The sequence below is a fragment of the Leptinotarsa decemlineata genome, unplaced genomic scaffold, assembly GCF_025532065.1.
Source record: "Leptinotarsa decemlineata unplaced genomic scaffold, Ldec_3_MD MMD2_tig00000010_RagTag_RagTag, whole genome shotgun sequence".
Lineage (NCBI taxonomy): Eukaryota > Metazoa > Arthropoda > Insecta > Coleoptera > Chrysomelidae > Leptinotarsa > Leptinotarsa decemlineata.
This window is the reverse complement of record NW_027412538.1, coordinates 378,662-397,664: the sequence shown is the minus strand read 5'-3', so window position 1 is coordinate 397,664 and position 19,003 is coordinate 378,662. Positions and strand designations below refer to the sequence as shown.

The 19,003-nt window shown below is 31.7% G+C and overlaps 1 protein-coding gene across 1 annotated transcript in view; it reads left to right on the top strand.

The window, feature by feature from the left end:
• The window catches only part of Cse1 (Chromosome segregation 1), a 28,810-nt gene that overhangs the window by 7,257 nt on the left and 2,550 nt on the right, over window positions 1–19,003 (top strand). Inside the window, exons 5-18 of the mRNA XM_074171189.1 lie at window positions 43–243; window positions 311–478; window positions 577–706; window positions 3,392–3,555; window positions 7,586–7,775; window positions 7,941–8,139; window positions 9,224–9,327; window positions 9,414–9,570; window positions 9,630–9,721; window positions 9,779–9,984; window positions 14,659–14,756; window positions 14,814–14,984; window positions 15,037–15,199; window positions 15,256–15,400. Coding sequence (XP_074027290.1) covers window positions 43–243; window positions 311–478; window positions 577–706; window positions 3,392–3,555; window positions 7,586–7,775; window positions 7,941–8,139; window positions 9,224–9,327; window positions 9,414–9,570; window positions 9,630–9,721; window positions 9,779–9,984; window positions 14,659–14,756; window positions 14,814–14,984; window positions 15,037–15,199; window positions 15,256–15,400 — 2,188 coding nt within the window. The remainder of the gene's footprint in view (window positions 1–42; window positions 244–310; window positions 479–576; window positions 707–3,391; window positions 3,556–7,585; window positions 7,776–7,940; window positions 8,140–9,223; window positions 9,328–9,413; window positions 9,571–9,629; window positions 9,722–9,778; window positions 9,985–14,658; window positions 14,757–14,813; window positions 14,985–15,036; window positions 15,200–15,255; window positions 15,401–19,003) is intronic.

Here is a 19,003-nt window from a genome sequence, read left to right as displayed (position 1 = left end):
CCCTTTGATTTCATGAACAAATTCTGGACCAACTTTTTTTAGGCAACAATAAACCTTTCCCAAACTCATGCCAATGATGTAAATGCATTGAAAGTAATCTATAGTTCTTTAGTTCTCATATGCAAAGTGTTTTATTCTTTAAATTTCCAAGACTTACCAGAATTCTTTGAAGATAATATTCAAGTTTGGATGTCAAATTTTCACACTTTGCTTACTGTGGAGGTAAAAAGTCTTCAAAATAATGTAAGTATACATTTAATGATATACATGTAACATTATTATAAAGGTAAGATGGATTTTTGCATTTTAGAACAGTGAAGAAGCTGGAGTTATTGAACAACTGAAATCGCAAGTATGTGATAACATTGCTCTGTATGCTCAAAAATATGATGAAGAATTTCAACCTTTTCTGCAACAGTTTGTGACTGATACTTGGAGCCTTCTAGTTGGAACCGGTCTCGAACCTAAATATGATCTGGTGAGGACTTATTGTAACAATTGGATACATTCCTAAGATACTTGAAAATAAATAATTTAACGAAAACCGAAAGAAAATGTTTAATTTGGTCATTTCAGATAGTTTCAAATGCTCTACAATTTTTGTCGTCAGTAGCAGAACGGGCAAAATATAGAAGTTTATTTGAAGACGATACTGTTTTGAGTAGTATCTGTGAAAAAGTAATCATACCTAATATGGAGTTTAGGGGTAAGCTGTTCCAATTATATGATAATTTATTGTTTTTTTTTTTAATCTTATTGTTTGAAATATTTGAAATTTATTTATCTAAAAATAATGTTAAAAAATTACCAGTTATATAAAACATATTTCATTTTTTATTAAGCATGATGATATTTTTGTTGACGAAATGACGATTTATGTAGCATCTTCTGACTCACTGTGGCTATCAAACATGCAACAGAGACATGCGTAGTAGTAATAATAACATTGAATGCTTTAATGTCCATTATCTGAAAAGTTGTTTACAGATTGGAAATCTATGAGTTGAGTCATCCAAGATTACGGATATTAACAATTGAAATGTTTGTGAAGTAGTTTGTCGAAGTAACATTTATATTAGGCGTCTACAAGTTTTTTTTTTAAGGAATTAGGAACCGTTTTATATTTTTTAGCAGGTCGTTTTTGGAAATACGGTAAAACCCCGGTTATCCGAGGTAATGGGGGGGAACCCATCTCGGATAAATGAAAACTCGGATAATCCGTATTTATTTATTATTCGTCTTATAAAACATTATATATTTTCCTAAAATATTTAATTAACAAGGAAATATGTGGAATGTAGATAAGTACATTGCAAAACAGTAAAATTACTATCTATTCACTTCTGTTTCATATTGCATTGTCTTTTTCTTGCTGCAATGTTCCACCATCTATTAAGAAGGAGTTGCCTCTGATTGCTGCTCAATATAAATTAAAGCCTTCTCTAAAGCAGCAAAACCTTCTTGATGGGATATCTTATTGGTAGGCTCTTCATCTACTACTTCATCATCGTCATTGACTTCTCCGGTTTCCTGCAAGGCATTTTGCAGGAAACCAGTTAACTTTTTTGATTTTAATACAATAACCTATGCCATAATTCCAAAATATTAGGCACTAAATTCTCAGAAATAACTGACGTTTTTGCCTTAGATAAATAGATAGATAGATAGATAGATAGATAGATAGATAGATTTTATTTGACTATGTTATGTAAAAAAAAACATTTATAGCAAGTCATGTCATTCATTATACAATGTAGAAACTAGGAAGACTCTGTCAGTTTATAGTATAACTTCCTTTATAATATGAATTATATTAATAAATCATATATATAGGTATGCCCACGCACTCGCACACACATACCGACTGAAATATATACAGTGTGTAACAACGAAAACTTAACAGAGCCGTTTTTGAATATAAAAAGTAAGATTTTTAAAAAAAGCTCGGACACGTCGATTTCTAATTAAAGGGGAACACCTTTCAGACTAATCAGATTTTTTGTAGTACGCACCCCCTCGGAGGGGTGGGATTGGCGATGACTTGACCAATCACTCCAATCGCATTATCGTCATTCACTACCCTTCTCTGAACATTTCTTTTCTTATTTAAAACCGAACCTGTCTTCCTGAATTTTGTGACCAAATCCAGAACGTCATTCCTGCTTAGGTTAAATAAAATTGATGTTCTATTAGCATTTTGGTCGTTGCCAAAAAATAAAGCAATAACTGAAACCCTTTCAGCAGTAGTGTAAGGCATTTTTAAACAAATAACAATACACGACCCGTTTAAACAAAACAATCGAACGATGTACTAATGAAAACTGGAAGAAGAGGAGTGGGTATTGATTTTAAAAAAGGGATTTTATTTAACAAAAACGGCTCTGTTAAGTTTTCGTTGTTACACACTGTATAAATAAAATACAAATTACCTAAACGCACATACAGACGTGCAGTATTGCCGAAGGCAATATTTAAAATAGAGAAAAATTCTTCATATATATAATTTCAATAAGTGGGTCCTGTATATCAACGTACAGTGTTCTATATGTCCATGTGAGAAGAGGCAAATTCTTCCACAGAGTAGAAACAATTTTTAAGAAGGTAACATTTTAGTTTTTTGTTTTGAAATTCTGTAGTGGGAGCTGCCTTATTCTCTCCGGTATTTTATTGTAAAGCCCTAGGGGAGGGCAGTTGTTTTTTGATTTTGTAACTCGAAAAGACTGTGTTTTCATGAGATTAGATGAACGGGTTTTGCAAGTATGGGACTTTGACATTAGTGTAAAATTGCTTTTGTGTTTGTGTTTGTGTTTGTGTCATAGAATAGTATATGAACAAACACGGTAGTGGCATTATTCCATATTTAACAAATAATATTTCTGAGATGACAGATGAGAAATTAAACTTTCTATGTTTTTATGTGTTTTATCACTTTTATTTGTTACTAATGTTACTGCAGTTTCGTCCTTAAGGACATTTTCAAACAATTACAGTAATATTGCAATTATAAAAAATGAGAAATAAAACTTTTAATGTTTTTTCACCACTTTTATTCGTAACTAATGTTGGTACTGCAGTTTCGTCCTATAAAGACATGTCCTTATAGGACGAAACTGCAGTAACAAAATTAGTTACGAATAAAGTTGGTAAAAAACATAGACACTTTTATTTTTCATGATGATCTCCTACAACGTAGCAACGGCTACAATCGATATTTCTGAGAAGTTAGTACCTACTATTATTGAATTGTACTACAGTCATGTTTATATGACAGTTCAATTCGTGGATACGTTTGTCGTTATAGCCTGTATCAAAATGATACATTTTTGAAAGAATAGAATCAACAATACAGCTGATTAAAGGAAAAACAGATTTTGAACAGATTTTTTTTCAGTATCTGACGAAGAATTGTTTGAAGACAATCCTGAGGAATATACTCGTAGAGATATTGAAGGGTCAGATGTTGACACAAGAAGAAGAGCTGTCTGTGACCTAGTAAATACTCTCAGTCAGAATTTTGAAAAGAGAATTATTGAGATTTTTGGTCAATATTTACACGTGAGTATAATCGGAATAACATAATTTATTGTGTCACAATATACAAAAACAAATGACCATTACATTGAAGTAAACAAAGTGTGTATCTTTCAATTTCAAAAGAGTTGCAGTTCCCTGATGAACAAGGTGACATTTGCTTGAGAGGGACTGCTGCTTTGAAGTAAATTCGTTGATTAGGCATTTTCTACAGACCTTTTTAAAAGGAATTAGTTTTTTAACCCATTAACGGCCAAGACATTAGAAATTTGTAATTTAGAAAAAATATTTATTGTGGCACGTTTAGAATAAACAAAAAAAAAAACAATTCTTCATTAAAGTGGGTGAGTAAGCGCACCTTTGGCCAAAAATGGTTAAAATAATCGAATGAAAAAAAAATAGAATAGGTGTCCTATTTCTTCATATGATAATTTTCTAAACAATCTGGGTGCACATGCACTTTGCATTTTCTACATAAATATATGGTGTTACTTTTACAAAATCAACATTTTTTTCTTGCACTGTTGGTATGTCTAATTATCACATGTCCGACATTATCAAATCTTATATCATCTGGTAGAACGTATAATGGGTTGGATTCGGCACCATTCGAGGTTTCATTGGTATTACTTGATTGCCCACTACATTTCAGTAGACTTATTAGCAGTTGAGAATGAAACTCCAATTGTGATATTCTGGATTCATTCGCAACTTTATAAATTTTCCAACTATTCACAACCATACTGTCGATCATATTTGTGAACAATGGGGCCACCACCACTTTCTTCCTCTTATCCTAATTCGATAGTTGGCAATGCCATTGTCATGGAGGTCTACTCCTCCCATATATTTATTATACTGGTGTATAACATTTGGCTGGGGTATAAGAATCTCTTTATGTCCTTTTCGATTGGAGTGTTTAGCTTGAACAAGAGGGAGAACTTCATACGTATATCACAGTTACAACAGAATTGTCACTCCATCGCACAACTAGAACTCCGAGGATGGGATCGAAAGCACAAGTGTAAAAACCTCTTTCCTTTTTAACTATCTTCAACGGGGCATTCAGCAGTGCGATTTTCCCTCACTGTTCCTGTTGCGAAAAATCCTTTTTCTCTCAAGCTCACAAAAAGAACTCTTGCGTCGTCAGTGCTCTCTTCATTTTCCATTTCGAAAACGGACTATAAGAATAAATAATGATAATGAAATACCAAAGTCTACGCTCGAGTTATGATTCTTACCTCATTTTGACAATTTTTTATAAAAAATACAAGAAATCTTCCCTGCTGATACTGATTCGCACTGAAATAAACTCAATCAAGGCTAATAATCAACTGACCATCGTATCCTGATATTCCCAAACTTGTCAAAACTCGCATACTAGTGCATGAAAATGTTTACCATTATCGGCTAAACCATCACAAATACATGCAAAAATGTACGACATCCGAAAATATTTACGTAAATGAGAATACACGTTATCATTGAGCACATTTTTCATTACTGTTCAGCACAAAATGAATTTATCATTTTATATTCAGTATCGAAAAAATTTGATTTTATTGAAAAATTACAAGAACGGTCAATTTATAACATTTTCAAATAAATTTCAGAAATTGAAAAAATCATGTTTTGGATTGAATAAAAATATTTTTACTTTTTCTGGATTATTATTATGAATATTCATCAGAATAAACATAAATAATATTGATCCAAATCACAAAAAAAAAGGGTATAGAAAAGTTGCGTTGACGCACCTTTGACGGTTAATGGGTTAGAGAAAAGATAGATTTTTTTTGCAATTGCACATGATTATTTGGATAATTTTAACTGTTGGTCAGAAATAACAGCAAGGCATTAGTCTCAGAAACAGAAGGAATAGGTTCGTTGTCGTTAAATACAGAAAATTCATCAAGAAGGGTTTTGGGGTTTTTCTCAGCCGACTTATTGTCAGCGAATAAATTTTTGATAATGGTGGGAGTTCAGATAGAGAGAGTATTCACCTGAAATGCAGATTACAATGTTCCACTAAGTGCTACAAGTCAGATCTGAATATAGAAACAAGAGTGGGAGCGAGTACCGAACTCTGAGGTTCGCCATTTTCGAGAATTTGGGTGTCTCTAGTAAGTTCTGTACATGATCATTAGGACAAATTGTAATCATTTGAAGAGTTAACCTCTGAGCCAGTTGACTGATGAATTAATAGTGCCAACAGTATCAAAAGCTGGTAACATATCCAATAGGGTAAGATATACTATTTCTTGTTTGTCAAGGAACTTGAAAGTCGCCTGTCTGTGGTACTTTTCGGACAAAGATCACCAAGACTATTTACTCTTGTCGAGGGCTTCATAGGTATAGGTTTGACTGATGTCTTCCAATGCTGGAGAAAGTTTGTTTCAAAATATGGATAAATTATATGTGTAAGGATAGAAGGCGAAACTTAATTGAATGTGACGCATTTACCAGAGATTTTGTCAAGCACTTTTTACTGTGGGGCTTTTGAATAGGATTTAGTTTTACCAAATATGGGTTACAAATCAGTCACTTTGTTCAGTTGCAGAAAATCTCAGTTATAACTTCAGACCTGGTGAGGATCTCACCAAATATCTTAAATCTAGAAGAATCAGTGAAACTTTCGTTTTATATGTCACTGACCTGACAGAACTAAAACAAGTTTTCTGGTATAAAAAAAAAATCTTCTGAAATTGATGAAATCTCTATACGAATCATTGAGAACCTACCAGATGAAGCATTGTTGATATTAGTTCATCAATTATAATTCCACTACATAAAGGAGGTGACCATGAAGAACGCTTAAACTATCGACCAACAGTTTTCATTCCAACTATACCAAAAATAATAAAAAAAATTGGAAAACTGAAAAAAAACATTATTTCTAAATATAAAAAACGCTACCGATGCTGTATTTAATCATTTACATGACATAAATACTGAAATTGATGATGTGATCTAATTAAAGCATTTGATTGTGTGGATTCAGAGGACGCTCTTATCGATGCATAGAATCATACCTATTGAATCGTAGTGAAATAGTAAAAGCTAATGAAAATTCAAGTGTAAAAAAACTCATATGTGTCGTTCTACAAGGCTCGGTTCCGGATCCAGTTCTTTTCTTAATCTATCTTAATGATCATTAATTAATGATACATTGAGTAGTTTTACATTATATGCTGATGATAAAACTATCTTCTGGAACAGTCCTGGAGGATTTTAAAAGTGTGCTGAGGAAGATACGAGAAAAGTATTCAGCTATACTGAAAAAAAAATTGGCATACAAAATTTGACAATTAATTTGTAAATAATAGAAAATAAAACCCGTGTAAATTCTTTAGGAATCATAAACTCAAATTCGATGAACATTCACTCCATGGTGAATGTAGTAAAGATGAAATCGATAGAATTAGGGTATTCTACAGTTGAAATGGTGTATCACTCTGTATTTGAAACATATTCAAATTGTAGAAAAGAGCTTCAAGATATATGTGTAAAGCTAAATATAACAAGCTATATAAGCCACTATTTAAATCCTATAAAATATCAACTGCAGAATCATTATGTATCTTAGAAATGGTATTGATTATAAAGAAACATTTAAACACGTTTGGCTCCCATCAAACATATTACAATACTTGCCAAAATTTCTCCTACAATTTTTGATAAAAACTCATGTATTCACAATAGCTTTAGGATTCATCACTTATCTGTCGACATTAAGAACATAGAATCCCTTATTGAATCTAAAAAAGCAATGAAGAACCTTCCGGGGAAAAAGCCTATTATAATTTTAAAGAATATTGGACTAATCCAATCTATTTATTGTTAATAGAATATGGATGCAATAAAATTGAATTTGAATTATTATGAAGATTCCCTCTGATACATTCACTATTTTAATCTGTTAAGATTTTTATACAGCTTTAGACTTATACACAATAATTTGTGGTCGTATTGTTTTTTACTTCATTTGACATTTTATACTATATTGTATCACTTAATTTTTGTAATCATTATTTATTTCATGCAAACTTTTTAGGTGATGTTGACAAAATATGCAGAAAATCCGAAACAATTTTGGCGAAGTAAAGATTCCGCTCTGTATTTAGTTACTTCTCTCGCAAGCAGAGGATCAACACAAAAGCATGGAGTAACTCAAACTAGTCAACTTGTTAATATAACTCAGTTTTGCCAGCAACAAGTTTTACCGGAATTAGAAAGGCCAGATGGTAAGATTAACCATAAGAGATGTTATCGATAATTAAGAATATAAATTATACTTTTATTGATTGGATAATGTTGGGAACTTATGAATATTTGCAAGGCTTTTTTTTGTTGAAAAATCTATAATGGTACAAAATTTTTAATACTCATGCATAATCTTTATGTTTCAGTAAACGAACTACCAGTTCTCAAAGCAGACGCAATAAAATATGTCATGACATTCAGAACAATTTTACCCAATGAAATTGTGGTCAGTACTTTACCTCAATTAATAAGGCACATGTCTAGTGAGAGTGCTGTTGTACATACCTATGCAGCATGTGCTTTGGAAAAAATTCTTATCATGAAGAATAACAATAATCAACCAATGTAAGTTTTTTTTTACATTTTAGGTATAGGTATATAATTTCCTAATAAAAAAAATTCTTAATGGTATCATACATCTACTTCTTCAAGTACCTTCATATTATTTGTTTGATTTTTTTATAATTATATCTATTCTTAGGTTTTGTCAATCAACTCTTTAAATTTCTACATCGAAAATGAGTTCATGAGGGTTTTAACCTGACTGACCAAACAATATAAAACTTTAATAAACCACGGTATTACATTACTTTTCTAATGAATATTGTTACATTTTGTGGATAAATGTAATACCACAAACGAAAGCTTAGAAAGGCCATGAAAATCGATATTATTTTTACATCCACACATATAACTCTAAATTACGACCAGTCATGATGGAACCTTTGGTGTAGTAATGAATATTACTGGAGTTTTTTAACAACACCAAATCGTTATTTTAACACCTCAACACATGTTTCAATCACCATATCAATAGTCATATATCGGTTGGAGATTTGTCTCTTCTATAGATACTTTCACAGGAAGTGTTCAAGTGACTTGGTTCATTTGATTCCACCAAGAGCGATATATATCAGAAATACGTGATGGACTGTGGCTGCTCATCGTTTTGAGGTTCAACTCAGTACACCTCAAACTTCACTGTTATAGAACTGTATTATTTGGAGGACTGCGTTTATGTGGAATTAACTTCCTGAGAAAGTTTTTCCAAATGAATTTAATCTCCAGCAATTCAAATCCAATATGAATCACTAATTTCACACAGGCACCGCTTTAAGAGCGCCTTAAGGATTTTCCTGTAGTGCTTGTGTTTTGTCCTTGAAAAAAAAAGATGATATCAAAAACCTCAGAGGACATGTTTTGATATGGAATGCAGATGAAGTGATTTTCAATAAATGTCTTTGATTTCAGAGAGTTTTTGATTAAGATAGGAAACAGCTTCCAGTAGAGGTTCCTCAAATAAATAAGACATGTAAAATAAGAATTGGATGGAGTATTCATCACTTCTAATGATACAGCTCATTGTATTCTAGTTGTTAGTTTTTTGTATGTTTTTAGTATGTTTCTACTTAATATAAATACATTACAGCGTATCTGGAATGCAGTTAGAAACTATCTCGAGCGATTTGTTTTCAAACTTGTTTGCCATATTGGAAAGGCCAGTTTCAGAACAAAATGAGTATGTAATGAAAGGTAAATTGTTGAAATATTTGTTTGAGAATTTCTCAGTACCACTAAATGTTATTGTTTTTCACATATTGTTGTTATGATTATTCTAGCTATAATGCGAACGTTTGCAACCCTGCAAGAAAGAGTTATACCATTTTTAAATATGTCTCTTCCAAAACTGACAGAAAAATTACAAATGGTGGCTAAAAATCCTTCAAAACCCCATTTCAACCATTATCTATTCGAAACCTTCTCACTTGCAATCAGGTATGTAATGTTTATTGTTACTGTTTTTTTTTTTAATTACAATTGTTGAATAACTTCAGGATCGTTTGCAAAGCAAACCAATCAGCTGTAACATCCTTTGAAGATATCCTTTTCCCCATCTTCCAGGGAATTCTGCAGCAAGATATTCAAGGTTTTTCTATTCAAAAATGAATGCATTCAAATTTGTATGATAACATTTCTTTTTTAGAATTCATCCCTTACGTTTTCCAAATTCTTTCCCTACTGATGGAGAATACGCCTACTGGTTCAATACCTGAACCATATATGCAACTATTGCCATGTCTGTTAGCACCTATTCTTTGGGAGAGGCCTGCTAATATCAATCCTTTGGTGAGATTATTAAGCGCTTTTGCTACACAGGCTGCGCCACAGATTATCGCACAAGATAAACTGGTTAGTGAACTTTTTTTTCTTATTCAACGAAAGTATTTTTTTTTTGTGGAGGAAGTTTTTCACTGACCTTTTTTGGGTATTTTTTACCTTCCACAATGTGAAAAATTATAATGGAGAACTTTATACAAGTGTAGAAAGGGCAAACTTACAGTTGACCCCGATAAGTTACTGCGTGAATTCAAAATATTTTTCACAAAGAAAAATGTTCTATTTATCATTAACTTGTCGTATTATATATATATATATATATATATATATATATATATATATATATACAAATATGAAAGTTATTGAGTGTCTTGATATAGAAACAGAAGTTAATATGATGGGCCAAAAGCCCGAAACACGTGTCTATGGTTTGCCACTTTCATGAGTGCTATGTCCGATATTAACTTCTGTTTCTATATATATATATATAAATATATATATATATATATATATATATATATATATATATATATATATATATATATATATATATATAGGAATAACGAAGGGAATGAATCGGGTATAGCAGTCAGAGGCAGAAAGATTGTAAAACTCTTTGTTCTGTTCAAGCTTTCGAGGCGTTTATTGTCTCTTCATCGGGAACTCTACAATAATTATTGAATAAACAAACGGGTATGGACAACGTGTTCATACTTACGAAAGTGAGGTACACGAAAGTATGAACACGTTGTCCATACCCGTTTGTTTATTCAATAATTATTGTAGAGTTCCCGATGAAGAGACAATAAACGCCTCGAAAGCTTGAACAGAAAAAAGAGTTTTACAATCTTTCTGCCTCTGACTGCTATACCCGATTCATTCCCTTCGTTATTCCTTAACTTAGCCAGTCGAGCTAACCTTTCCTTCTATATATCTATATATATATATATATATATATATATATATATATATATATATATATATATATATATATATATATTAACCTATCAAAAAAATTGCTAAGAAATAATACAATACTTTATGTTTCGGAGGCCACAATCTGCCTCCGTCTTCAGAAATGGACAAAAAAAATAAGATATTTGCAGTTATTCCTTTTGATTATATATTTCTCAACTTCTTCGACAGATGTCAATGGAGTTTTGAAATGTGAAATGATGTCAATGTTGTTGATTGACAACTGAAACATTCAATGTTCTCTCTGATATCAATCTGTTGCCATTTCGCCACTATCCAAATTTTCCTTCAAGATGGGTAGCCAAGTAAGGTCTATTTCTAAGGAGCTGTTCGAAATACAATTTGAAAATATACGCTGATTCTTTTAGCTTACGTCTCTTAGAGTGAGGCTCATTGGTAATCATTCTTGTCTTGTTCCATTCATCTCGATGTTCACCGTCTGATTTTAAAATGTGTTCTGACAATTTAGATTCTGTCAATTGTCTATTTTTTATATAATCTCGATGTTCATTCTCACGCAATATGACTTTTCATCAAAAGAACAAGGTATTTCATAAATGCAATTTTTTGTTTTTTTCTTCAGTGTTTTTCTATAGACCTTAGTGTTTCTAACATCATACCTATTTCCAATTCGTCTTATTTTTTCAGATAGTCCTGGAATGTAAGGTATAACGTTAGTTGTGAAAGATGTCGGTGAATATTGAGTCAATATTTGTTGAGTTGGATGTTGTTGAATTTGTGAAGCTGTTTGTATGGTCGTTTGGTTTTTATTTGACTCTTTATGCTCTTTTGCAATAGAACTTTTATGCTCCTCGCCAACAAACTAAACATCCTGAACAATTGAAACTGTGAACAAACGTTCGAGATGTGTACCAACATAAAAAAATCGTTAATCGAATGTATGTAATCCGCGAAATTTGAACATTTACCCTATTTTTTGAACAGACCTATTCAAATTCGTGTCTGTGCATGGGTATCTCGTAAACGGTAAGAGATGAAGAGTTCGTAAAATTGTGGCAAAATCACTAACTTGATAAGTTAGCTCATAGCTTATTGTTCACATTGATACAAAATTATAAGTAGAGGGAAAAAAGGGAAAAAAATTAATAGGGCAGTAGGATAGAATCGATAGGGCAATAACAAAATACTAGGAATTGATTAATTGACCCTCATTATTCAAGGTAATGATTCGTGAAAATGCTTTCTACTTCGATAAGTTTGTTGAGGGTTTTGTTGTTTGTTGGCACAATCATGTCGCTAGAATTGCTAAGGCTGCTCTCAAAAACTTAGAACACTGTTTCGAACCAGAAAACTATACAAACCTCAGCAACTTTTGATGCTTTATGAAGCTCAGATCAGACCTTAGTTGAAGTATTGTTCTCATGTATTGAGCTCCGCCCCTAAGCATACCCAGAAAAGGGCGATCCGCCTGATTGGATACACGAACATCACTTGCAATCTTCATAGTCTGGAACATCAAAGAAAGGTTGGGGATTTGTCTCTCTTGGCACATTTGATTCCACCAAGAGCGGTACATATCAGAAATACGCGACGGACTGTGGCTGCTCATCGTTTTGAGGTTCAACTCAGTACACCTCGAGCTTCACTGTTTAAGAACTCTTACATTTGGAGAACAGCGTTTATGTGGAATAAACTTCCTGAGAACGTTTTTCCGAATGGACTTAATCTCCAGCGATTCAATTCCAATGTGAATCGCTTAAAAAAATCTCAACATAGCTTGTGAAGAGTAGTTTTAGTCATCTTAGATAAAGATTAGGTATCAGTCTGGTAGTAAATAACAATAGGACAATAACAAAATACTGGGAATCAATCAATTGACCCTCATTAAGCAAGGTAATGATTTGTGTAGATGCATATAGAAATATTAATATAGCATATAAGGAATAGTTTTAATAATCTCCTAATGCTAACTTGGTTGGCGAAACATATGTCGAGTAACAGCATTTTCATTCTGGAAGAGAAAATTGTTTTCAATAGATGCAAAATTACTAATTTTAGAGTACTATTGATTGATGCCAAAAAATGGCTATTGGTTTTTTAGTTCCAGAAATATAAGGGAATAACCGGGAAATTCGAAATTTTATATTAGACTGCATCTTCTTTATTCTCAGAGATAGTGGAAATATGTTTATACTCTATCTCAGAAACGTTCAATGGACCATCAATGTTTTCATAAAAGTTTTATAAATAAAAGTCTTGCGATTTGTATCAGTGTTTAAGAAAAATACAATGGTATAATGATTTGAATCTCATACGAAATTCCTGAGAAATATAACATCTTATTTGAAAAATTTACCAAAATTGATGTATCTTTGAAACTATGAATAATATGTTTGCTTCTAGTATATCAAACTTAACAGAAACTTCGTAAGGGCTTCATATTAAAAAGGAGAGATAAATCCACGTACAGGATGAGGTTAAACACGGAGTCTCATTATCATTCAAGTCTCAAATATTAAACAACAAACAAAATATAAAGATGTATGAATTCTTCAGAAACTCCGGGCAGTTGATAATGTAGCTTTCATCTGCTGTACTGCTGTACATAACATTTGTTAGACCTATTTTGGAATATGCATCCTTTATCTGTTATCCTAGTATCAGTGTCACAACTATAGGATTGAAAGAATTCAAAACAAATTTCTTAGGTGTATTTTCGCTATAAAGAGTAAATAATAGTAAAGTAGTTGTAGATACAATCTGCATTCCCAAACTTCACAAAATTCTGCACAATAATATTCAATGTACCTGCGCATAGAACAAGATCATCTCAGTAGTTTATATTGAATTTCCAGTTTCAATATAAACTACTATACAAACCTTTAGAAGCAGATTGTATCAGATTTGTTTAGTTTTTATTATCATGGTATTATTTTTATTTAATGTCAGACTGTGTATATGAACCTACTTGTTATATAGTTCTTACTTTGTAATTGTATAATTGGGTCACGACCTGTATAGTATCTACAATAAATAAATGAATATTTCAATAAAATATTAACATACAAATTTGCACTTCCAATAATAAAAAACATCTACAATTTTTTCACTTTGATCATTTTTTATTATAATAGTACTCATGTAATTCTAAAAATTCGTCAGACTTGATGGCAAAGCTCGAATTGTGAAACATTGAAAAACCATATAATTTGAAAGGTTTTTTTCAGATCACTTTTCAAGGTCACAGATTACCAAAATCACCTTTTCAACTACTAATGTATGAATGCATACACCCAAATCTTCATTATTCCAATTTCATCGAGTGCCAATTTGCAATTCAAAATGAATACTTGACAACCTTTGACCTCGATTATCTCCAAAACTGGCAATTTTTCAACCTCGTACCATTGAGACATTTGATTAATACATTGTTATCTGTAATATCAAAGTCTCTACCAATTTAGCCAAGAATCCATAAGGATTCTTGCGATGTCCTTCACAAAATATCTTATATGAACAGATTTTTATGTGAATATACAAAATACAGAATGCAAATGTATTCGGAAATATTTTTTCCTTTGAAAGTTGTTCCTGAAATTTTCGTCTACAAATTGTAAAAAATTACTGTTTCTCAAATTACTTAGTAGTCCTCAAAAAGAAAGTAGTGTAATATACAAGTACATAATTGGAAGTTAATAAAAATATCTGTTTAATTTTTTTATTTTTTTTATAAGAATTGAAAGCATACATTTTTAAAAATATTGTAAAAATATCAAAGTATTTGTGGAACATGAATTTGTATTATTTTAGGCAGGATATTTAGGAGTTTTTCAAAAACTAATAGCTTCAAAAACAAATGATCATGAAGGATTTCTTCTCATGCAGAGCTTGATTCAACATTTCCCAACGTGAGTTTTACCAGGATTCTTTAAGTATTCCCTTATCTCAACAAATTACTTTTTCAGAGAAGTCTTAGCACCATATCACAATCAGATATTTTTCCTGCTGTTCCAGAGACTTTCATCCTCCAGCAAAACTACAAAATTTGTTAAAAGTCTAATAGTTTATTTTTGTTTCTACATTGTCAAGTACTCTGCAAACGAACTAGTCACGACTATTGATGGTATACAAAAACAGTGAGTATTTTTGAAAATTGTATTTAGTTTTTCTATCAAAATTCAATTTCAGAATGTTCGGCATGGTTTTAGAAAAACTATTCATAGCAGAGTTACAAAAGATTTCAGGAAACATCGAGAGGAAAATTGTAGCATGCGGAATCACCAAACTGTTATGTGAATGCAAAGAAATGTATGTAGGAAACTATCAAAAGTATTGGCCTCAGCTTTTACAGGTATTATTGAAATAATCGAAGTAACTCATTGAGATGTCATGTTTTCAATGTTGTAGGCATTGCTATCATTTTTTGAAATGCCAAGAGATGAAAGTACTTTTCCCGATGATCATTTCATAGAAGTTGATGATGCTCCCACTTTCCAGACAACAAGTGCAAAATTGAACTTTGCTAGTACTGCTCAAAATGATCCTTTACAAGGTATGTGTTGAAATAATTGGATATCTAAAGTTATTACTTGTATAAGGAAAAAATATATGCCATACAATTAAATATACCAATTATTGTATTTTAAAGTAACGTATCATTTATTTATTACAATGATTAAAAAAAAGAACTTATACATTTAATGTCAGATTAATACTTCATTGAAATGTTAATATTCTTCAAAAGATGATGATAGGGGTTTTGAACGTTTTTCTTAAAGTAATGGAATTTCCTGCGAAAGATTGTAGAGGATTTCATTGAAAATTAGTTCAACTGAACATTCCTTTCAGCTTATCTATAGAATGAGAAACGATGATTTTTGGAACACGTGTCTGGCGAAAATGTTCTTCATTTTATCTATAACACTTTAGTTGGTGGTGTCTTTATTCAATTCTTCAATTTCTATCATTTTGAATAGTACACACATCGCCAAAATTCTTGGACCCCCCTCGTAAATTGTAAAACAAAATATTTATCATGTCTGGTTTTTTGTAGATTTCATCTTTCTTTCACCTATGCTAGGCATGCAAAAATGTTTACAAAAACAACTTCCTCTAATTTTAGATGCCAATGTTTTAAAAGTGGTTCATATCGATTTAAGTGATTGTTGAGTTCTTCTTTGCAATTATGCCTGGCAATAGAATTTCAGTGTTCAATAGAGCAAGAATACTGGCTCTGCATGGTGGGTCTGCCGAATCATCAAATCGCGGTTAGACTAAGAATTCCCCGTGCTTCACTTATACGAATAGTGCATTTGTACCAGGAAACTAACAGCGTTAACTGGAGACGTGGAACTGGGCGTCCTAGGGTAACTAATGCAAGAGAAGATCAGTATCTAGCAGGATATATACGTTGGAATCGAAGCATAACAGTCTCTATAGTCTGAACTCATTTAAGAAAAACGTTTGGTCGATCAACTTCCAGTACCACAATATGCCGGAGACTTGCTAGAGCCAATTTGCAATCCAGGAGGCCATTAAGAGTACCTAGGCTACTTCCCAGACACATAGCCGCTCGTCTACAGTGGGCACAGGAACACAGAGACTGGCTTTTATTCAGCTCAACGGCAAAATGTCCTTTTTTTGGACGAAACCATTATTGAACCCATTATTTATCCTCTCCGAAATGAAATTGGAGCCAATTTCATTTTCATGGATGACAATACTAGGCTCCATCGCACGAGAAGAGTACAAAATACACTGGAGATTGAGAATATTCAAATATTACCGTGGCCAGCAAATTCACCAGACATGAATCCCATTGAGCACATGTGGTATTTCGTTAAATGAACAATCTCAAACAGAATTAATCTTCCTAGCACCCTCCCGGAACTCACACTCGCGGTCCAAGAAGAATGGAACATCACAATGGATACCATTAACGCCCTTATTATTTTTGATTTCGCTCTAAAATGGTTTTCTTCTACATTTCAGATTCCGGTAATCATTTTATTATGCACTATTTTTTTGTATTTTTTTTTGTTCAGTTAAAATTGAATTAGCCAATTATAGTACCTCATTTAGACAAACATTAGGGGATCCAAGAATTTTGACGATGTGTATAGTTAATAGAGATGAGAAATTCAAAAATATTACAAGATACACTCTGGCATATTAAATGTTTTTCTGGTATATACCTAAGATTAATCTCATACATCTGAACCTGTAAAAACATCCTGTGCGCAGACGTGCTGGATATTTATTTAATGGCTTTTTAAATATTAACAGAAGTGGATTATCAGTATAGTAATCAATAAAAATGAGAACTTGTCCAAAACAGATTGTCAGCATTTCCAATGGTCATAATCGCCTTGAGTTTCTGCTGTTAATGCTCTCGAATTATAATCTAACTTGACTTTTTAATATCCACTGGCATTGTGTGAGATTAATCAACTCCTAAAAAAATTGAACTCTGAACTAGTTTCAATTCACGTAATGCCAAATCATAATTTTCATTCCACTCAAAACTAATATCTTTGATTAAATGGAACTAACTGGTACTTGATGGAAATCCGCATAAAAACTTACTAGAAAAGTTTACTGCGATTTTCACTAGAAATGTTTACAAAACCAAAACACGTATTTCGGTTTTGTAAACCTTTCATAGTGAAAATCACAATAAACTGTAAGTACCAACATATTTCTTCAGCATTTCTCTAATATACTCTATACTTTGATGTGTCCAATATGAGGAGGGCCAGATACAGAGTCGGTTCAATTAGGAAAAAGTTACTCGTTTCAGAACTTTTTCAAATGAAGTTATAATATTTACTATAGTTCGTTCAGTATTGTTTGAGAGTAAAAGAATTTCAAGAATGCAAACATGTCGCTACATTAAAGAAAGCAAAATAGTTGTCTCAAGCAAATAGCACTGCAATTCACCCACAAAATCATTGAGTACGCCGCTAACGAGCCATTAAAATAGAGATATGCAAAGAACGCGAAAAAACCGACAAAGAATGCGAAAATACCGTCAAAAAAACCGCTCGATGTTTTTTTCTGATATTACGTTTAAGATAATATTAAGGCGTCGGACTGGGGGTATTAATATAAATTTTACATTGATATATTCTGTATGATAAGATATTTAAAAATTTTGGGAAGGACAATTTATATTTTTTTATTATTTAGAATATATTTAGATCTACAGATCTATAAAATAATCAGAATATTAAATTTACAAATAAATACAAGTGTAGAAAAAAAGTTACTGCATTTGATAAATTCGCTTTTTGGGAAAAAAATCAAATTTGTCATTTACTTGAATTTAAAAAAAATGCATATTAAAAGAAATATGTATCATCTGGTGACGTTTTAAAGACTCTATCCATTTTCTTTAACCAATCTACTGTTCTCCTAATAGAATTCTTGACTTCTTCATTGATAACCAAACACTTTCTACCAGTGGATACTTTCGGCTCGAAAAAGTTGTTGTTTTCCTTGAGTTCCTTGAGAATTCTAAAAATTGCCGATCTATTGACACCGGTCATACTCTCGCATTTTTGCACTACTTCCTCCTTACTTTTTATTTCGGGCGGATATTGTATTCTTAAAGAATTATATACATTCATAACAAATGTTTTTTCATTTATATTTAATGGTGATAATTTCGCACGCATTACGATTCCCGAACAACTAGCTTCCATGTTGTATAGCTATTTATTTAATGCGCTCTCGAAGTAAACTGAAGAATATCACGAATAACCCCGCTAAAAAAACCAAGTCGGTCTTATTGATGGGTGCGATGTGTCTGTTGAAAGTATAATTCAAAGGAATATCTATTTATACCTCCTTCAAAAAAACAATGTTTTTCCAATTCAATTCAACTAAATACCTATTTGTTGGAGAATGTCTTGGTTATACTACTGGACATATTTTAACATTTGTAATAGTAGATTTGTTATTTTGTTTGTTATGAATGACATTTTTCAAGAATAAATGTTGTATTTTCGTCGTATAAATTCATTTATTTAATTCGTTGAGAGTAAATAATTTGAATGCAGTACGCCTATGGCACTAAATTATATATATATATATATATATATATATATATATATATATATATATATATATATATATATATATACAGAGAGAGATT